This window comes from Pecten maximus, chromosome 9 (assembly GCF_902652985.1).
Source record: "Pecten maximus chromosome 9, xPecMax1.1, whole genome shotgun sequence".
NCBI lineage: Eukaryota > Metazoa > Mollusca > Bivalvia > Pectinida > Pectinidae > Pecten > Pecten maximus.
The window spans coordinates 8,107,503-8,114,977 of NC_047023.1; the positions used below are offsets into that span (position 1 = coordinate 8,107,503).

At 35.1% G+C, this 7,475-nt stretch overlaps 1 protein-coding gene across 1 annotated transcript; it reads left to right on the top strand.

The window, feature by feature from the left end:
* Positions 1-4,421: 4,421 nt before the first annotated feature.
* LOC117334885 (perlucin-like) lies at positions 4,422-6,487 on the top strand. Its single transcript, XM_033894725.1, has 2 exons — positions 4,422-4,650; positions 6,243-6,487. Exons 1-2 carry the CDS (start codon positions 4,422-4,424, stop codon positions 6,485-6,487), a joined length of 474 nt encoding a protein of 157 aa, XP_033750616.1.
* The last annotated feature ends 988 nt before the right edge of the window (positions 6,488-7,475 follow it).

The window sequence follows — 7,475 nt, forward strand, 5'->3', positions numbered from 1 at the left end:
ATGTGTCCCTCCAATCAAAATTATATACTGCACAGTGTTTGTAGTAAAACATTTACTGCTCTTTTTCTGATGTAGAGGAAGAGGCAGATGTTGATCAAGGAAACTGGGATAACCATATCAGTTGTAAGAAATCAGAATTTTTAAATTCAGAAACATTTAAAATTCACAAATCTCCGTAGGATAATTTTCGATGTCATACTTTAAATAAGTTAAGGATTCTTCAAAAAAAAATTTTTTTCCATTTTTTCAAAAAGTTTTAATAAATTTTTGACCACCAACCCTGTTGACAGCAGACAGTTGTATTTGGTATAGCTCGTCCAGTTCAGGCACTGTATCCCCACGAATTTTCACCTCAACTATTGCCATGGTAACATCATGGTCAAACGTAACATTTCCCTTTGTTTCTACTACATCATTGTCAGGTTGACCTAACATCTGCCAGGTCACCGTGGATTGTCCCAAACTGCCCTGCTTACGTAAAACCTTAGAAAACAAAATTACCGGTGAGACCAGTGTAAAAAAGGAGTTTCACTGAAAATACATAATCATCATCTTAAATATTAATTTCCAAGTTACAAATGATAAAAGTATAATAGAAATAACCGATGTTAAAGTATTCAATAATATTGCAAATATGACACTGTCAGCAATATGGGTCAATAACACTAATACTGTAACGGTAGAGAGACTGTAAGCCCGCATTTGTAGATAAATAAACTGCGGATTACCACCATTCTGATAATAAGAATTCTTCTATATTCAAAAATCCAAAATATACGAATTATTTGTAATGAACAAGCATATTGGGTATTGCTAAAGTAATACATGTCCCCTACAGGCGCCCGCAAATAATAATGTGACCTAGACCTAAAAACTCTGAAACCTGAACTTGTCCCGAGATATTAAAATGGTACTTCATCATTGTGTGAAGTTTGATCAAAATCCCTCAAGGAATGAAGCCACTAGAGTGCTGACAAACTTTGGCGTTACGTACATATGTACAAAACGGACCGAGAATAAACCTTAAGCCCCCTCCCCTCTCTCCAGTTTTACCACTTGGGACTAACAAGGCACCTAAATGAATAAACAGTATAGCGTTGAGTGAGAGTGTGTAGTTTTTTAGGTCACAAATACATTGACAAAATGCCAGATTTTTTAACTACATTCTGTGACTCAATAGCATCATATAATATTATTACTAGTATGTTGAGGGCACAGCAAGTTAATTGGAAGTTTGGATAATATTTTGATGTGATGTTCAACTATGATGATGATGATGATGACGACGACGACGATGGTGATGATTGTTAAATAATGACGAAGATAGTTTGAGGGATGATGTATTACAATTATTGATTCTAAATCATGATATATGTGATTGGAAAATAAGAAAATTATTAAAAAATTGTACCAGACCAGCTAGTATAACAAACTAAAACTTTGGTATGAAAGAGATGGAGGATATAGTTCTGACCTGTAGTATAATGGTGCTATATCCAGAATCTCCGATCTCATCCGTCTCTACATTGAGTGAAGATGTCGCGAATTCAAACACACCAAAAGCTCCGTCGGAGTGGTCGATAGTGACGGTGATAGAGGACGCCACCCCTACAGCTGCACCACCAGTGGGGTTCAGTAGGTCAACAATGAAGTATTTCTGGTCCTCAGGCAGATTGTTATCCAAGATAGCAATGCTGATAAAGTCATACAATTGACCATTTTCCAAATGTCAGACGTCCGACTCCAGCCTGAAAAATTATCATTATCAAATCATATTTTTTTCATTTTAATTATCCATGGAGGTAAAGGATTCAAAGTCATCTTTTCAGCAATAAAATGTTATTTTCCTCAAAACAACAAATTAAAGAAAAGCAATGACAAATCTCTATATAGTGCTGAAAGACAACCTTGTTTAGGAATCATAGATAAAGGCAATGGTCGAGTGTCATGCTGGGTATCGCTCTTCAACACAGCAATTGAACCAGATTTTGATTCCTCTATCAAGTATCAAAATGTATGGAGACTCCAGCCCAACCACAGGGGTTTTCATCTGGATACCAACATTTATACTCTTAGAGAGCTCCTGCACTAACAAGAGTTCTTTATACAAGTTTAAAGCTTGTTTCATAATTGCTGAAAATAAAATATATATTAAGATTTACTCTGAAGAGACTCCATCTGCCTGTTGATATTTAATTCCATTTAGCTATTTTTCTCCATGACAAAAAAAAATTAATAACCAATGAATTAACACTTTTATTAACTACTGGTGGTTTCTTGCACATTTCCCAAAATTATTAACTTATTATTAATTAAACTTTTTAAATTATTCATCATATTGACCATAATTTAAACCTCAACCTGGACTATTTTACTCAATTTCTTTGATTTCATTTGGAAATGTGTTTCTCTTTGAATTGAATTTCTCATGTTGTTTGCACAATTATCATAAAAACACCTGTGTACGATTGATTTAAAATTCTTTTTCATTTCATCATTAAACATGGCTAATTTTAAAATGAATATACATTGTAGATCTAGGTAATGGCAGATTTGTCTGTGCATTTACATATATAGAATAAAGAAAGATGCTGGGAAACTAATCCTGTCAAATACCTGTCTTTAAAATCCAATTAATGGAGCTCGACTGTACATTAACATTTACTGAGTAACAGGGTTATACAGGGTTATATGTATTATGTTAGAAATCTGAGCAATCATACTAAGGTTTCACAATTAGTCAATACATAACATCTTTGATAAAAAGGGCAATTCAGCATCTGTAGGTATTCACTGGTATGAAGCAACTAGTCCAATGGGTAAATAAATAATTTACATAATTTATGAGGATTGTATTTCATATTTAGGCCCAGTTATAAAAAGGTAATTAGGAACAACAATAATAAAATCCTGATATAATAATTTCTGGTAAAACAAACTTGACAAAATTTCATGAAACTATAACACTTGTCAGTCTCTTCCTACCTGCTGATTTTAAAGAATATAAACACATAGGAATTGAAGTAAAGGAGAAATGAGATTTTCACTAATCGAGTGATTTAGCTAATCACCCTTTGAACAATTAGGCCCTGGTAGCAATAATTTACATAATTCATGAGGATTATATTTGATATATGATTGCAATAAATCCTAGTAACAGAATCAATTTGAAGAATATTTATTCAATACTAATTTTCTTTGCCGTGATCTAAATATCTCATCTTTGGTTTACATCTAAAGGGGAATCCGTCCTTTCAACAACAGATATTTCCTCTGTATTATCTAACTACATGTATATAAGGATACAGAACGGCACCCAATTCTGAACCTTAATACCTGAACACACCTTACCAAGATTATAAAGCCATGCTACGTTTAACTTTGTCAATGGTGTCCCACCATGTGGCCAGCACCTCGTACAGGTACCATACAGACACATTAGACAGTTTTATCCCTTAGCACCACACAACCCTACAAAGCATCCTCTTGTCGACTCATTATAATTTTTATTGCAATTTTAGTAATTTTACTCCAAGGAGGAAATTTATCATGTTTATCATGAAGAGTTTTTTTAACTTATTGTCTTGCTTCAACACTGCCATGTTCCCAGCCTTTGCCATTTTATTGAAGTGCCTCAAAACACAAAAGGAAGTTTATATGCAATAACTTTCCCCTTAACGGAGCCCTATAAAATTCAGAATGAATGTGAAGTCAGTGAATTAGATCTGGATTATAAAATCTTTACCGGAAGCAATTGAATTTCATTTTGTGTGTATACATTAGGTGCAGCTCGGTATGAATCAAGTCATATAGAGGTGTTAGCCTCGTAACACTTTAACAGATGTTTGTAACTAGAAGATTTGTTGACAATATAAAATTGAAAGCCTTTTCATGAATGCTCATGTTGGTTTAAAATTTGTTATTTAAAAGATTCTTTGAATCCTAGAGGCAATAACGTAAAATATGTGATCGAAGCAACTGTTTGTATTTACACTCTCTGGGGGCCATACATAGTTCATAAGGTAAACTTTGAGGAAATCAAACGCTGTTAAAATGTGGATGCTAGCTTTCTTTGCTTTGATACAAGTTTCACAGCAGGCGAAAAATCCTTTGCCATCTTGTCAACTTCAAATCGGTAGCTGTCAATACGAGTTTGTACTGGCTAACAGGTTTGGTGAAGGATGCGAAGACTTGAGAAACAGTCAAGAACCAGCCATTGAATCAGTAATGGAAAAAGTAGGAAACCGAAGAAAGAGATCTACTACAACCAGCACGGAAACACAAAACGTTTCTATAGAGCTTCACAAAATTAGGCGACGGCTTAATCAGAGTACAGAGCAATCTTCTTAAATCTATGAGTGACTTATCCAAACGTTTGCTCCGAGGAGTTCGCAGACTTGAGGACAAACTTGACAACCTTGATGAGCGAAGGTCAGACAAAGCGAGACACTAAGAGTAAGGATGGTGATTCCAGATGTCCTCATGGATTTGACTTTGTTAAGAGTTGGGAGTCGTGTTACATGCTATCGAACTTTAATGCGACTTGGTACGAGGCCCGCGACTACTGTGCCGCCCTGGAAAGTGAACTCGTTGGCCTCAAAAATGAAAAGGAGCACAACCTGCTGGCGTTTATCATCAAAAACTCTCCAGGTAATATTCATATTTTACAACAGAATCTCTGCACTTAAGTTAAGAGTAAGATTGGTGGTCACACACAAATCATATTATTTGGTTCCTCTAAATTCTCAGTTTCATGGAGATGATTATTGACTACCATGATCTCTGCATATATACTAGCTTGACATGCTTAAGGGACCAGGTAATACAATCTTACTAATTTATGTCCTTTTGTGTTTTTACAGTTTTAATTAGACATTTAAAGTTAAATTATGACAAATAAGCTCTTGGACTTTCTAACGACTGAGTGAAAGTGGGTATTATTGTTTGATAATACATAAAACATGATTACTTTTGCAACCTCTACAGAAACATCGTAGTCTGTGTATTTCTGGGGGAAATTCCTGACACAGTACAAAGCACCCGTCTTTCATTGAATTATACAAATCCATAAGAAGTGACACGATCACAATAATGACATCGCGAAATGACATCGAGTTAACTCCCCCTGTTTATACTGTGTGTCTACCGATTTCATTCCTCATGGCTAAGCGAGACAAATTGGTACATGGCCATTCAAACCAAGTATCATACGATGATGTGTTTATATGGTTCATACCTGCGTTTTAAACAACATTTAATAGGGTAATTAAATTAGGAATTTAACTATATGATTGACATCATACTTTTAAGTTTGTCTACAGCCATATTGTGGTGAAAAACAGATTGTGTTTTATCTAGGGTTCTTTAAATATACAATATATACAATATACAAATTACTCCCATAATGTGCACTATTTTTCTCAAAAAATACTTATCCAATAATTTCAATATTCAAACCAGTACAAAGCTGAATAAATTCCACGGGCACTGATAAAGGCTTTGCAGCAAATAAGTCTGAGTAAATTGTTCAAATTTTGCACAAATAATCACTGATTTTACATATATTTGTAGCAAATAACAAGTATTATGAGAATAAACTACCTTATTGTGAACCATAATTCTTTAAAAAAAAACCTTAAAAAACTTGTCCTATCATTTTCATTTTTGAATCTGTGGAAATTAAGCTGAATAAATTTCACAGGCAATGATTAAGTTTTTAAAGCAAATAATTTTGATAGTACGTGTACACTTTTTTGTTTTCCATTTTCAAATCAATTAAAAGCTGAATACATTTTACATTGCTTTATCAAGTTTAATAGCAAAAAATTTTGAAAAAATTAACTGAAAAAATAGCAGACCACTGATCAAATATATCCAATGTTACCTACTGTCTGTGAGGTACCGTAGTAGTCTGATATAGGGGTAATCATGCCTTCAGGACTAGGACCCTGTCACAAACAACTTCCACAGAAATCAGCACCATTTGGTCAGAAAACCAGGACAGAAACAGTGTAGAAGTGACAAACAAAAGAACAGGCAAAGTCCAGATTTGGATGAGGATTTATTTTCGTTTTTTTTAAAATTCCGAAACAGGTGAGGCAGGACATAAAATAAGATGCATCAGGGCCTGAAAAACTAACAATCATTTTTTCGGCCTAACAAATAATTAAATTGGTTGCCATGGTAACACCTGTCCCTACAAACAACCTAGTATAAATGCTATCTGTGCTATTGTATTACAGTGTACCAAAAGGTGGATGGATGGTGGATGAGTGGAACATTCCATGACACTACTCGTCAGTGGATGTGGAAATCAGAAACGCTGATGCAGCCATTCACGTTTATAAAATGGGCCCCTAATGAGCCTAACGAGGAGTCGCTACAGTGTGTGTTCATGGCACGAAACTCCAACCATCTTTGGCAGGACGCCATGTGTACAGAAGCCAGGAACTTCATATGCGAGATCCCTAGACGTAAAACCATGTGAATGTTTACATGTTCAGATCCCTAGACGTAAAACCATGTGAATGTTTACATGTTCAGATCCCTAGACGTAAAACCATGTGAATGTTTACATGTTCAGATCCCTAGATGTAAAACCATGTGAATGTTTACACGAGATCCCTAGACGTAAAACCATGTGAATGTTTACATGTTCAGATCCCTAGACGTAAAACCATGAGAATGTTTACATGTTCAGATCCCTAGACGTAAAACCATGTGAATGTTTACATGTTCAGATCCCTAGATGTAAAACCATGTGAATGTTTACATGTTCAGATCCCTAGACGTAAAACCATGTGAATGATTACACGAGATCCCTAGATGTAAAACCATGTGAATGTTTACACGAGATCCCTAGATGTAAAACCATGTGAATGATTACACGAGATCCCTAGATGTAAAACCATGTGAATGATTACACGAGATCCCTAGATGTAAAACCATGTGAATGTTTACACAAGATCCCTAGACGTAAAACCATGTGAATGTTTACATGTTCAGATCCCTAGACGTAAAACCATGTGAATGTTTACATGTTCAGATCCCTAGACGTAAAACCATGTGAATGTTTACATGTTCAGATCCTAGACGTAAAACCATGTGAATGTTCACATGCTCAAATCTTCAAACCTAAACTCGTATGAACATTTACATGTTTGAGATCCCCATACGTAAACCCATGTCAACATTTACATGAAATCCCCAGACGTAAACTAATGTCAACACTTACATTAGATCCCCATACGTAAACCCATGTCAACATTTACATGAGATTCCCAGACACAAACCAATGTCAACATTTACATGAGATTCCCAGACGTAAACCAATGTCAACATTTACATGAGATTCCCATATGTAAACCAATGTCAACATTTACATGAGATCCCCATACGTAAACCCCTGTCAACATTTACTTGAGATCCCCAGACGTAAACCCTTGTCAACATTTACATTAGATCCCCATACGTAA

Coding starts and splice junctions, on each gene's coding strand:
- LOC117334885 (XM_033894725.1), top strand. CDS start 4,422: ATGAGCGAAGGTCAGACAAAGCGAGACACTAAGAGTAAGGATGGTGAT. Junction 4,651..6,242: donor TATCATCAAAAACTCTCCAG/GTAATATTCATA, acceptor ATTGTATTACAG/TGTACCAAAAGGTGGATGGA.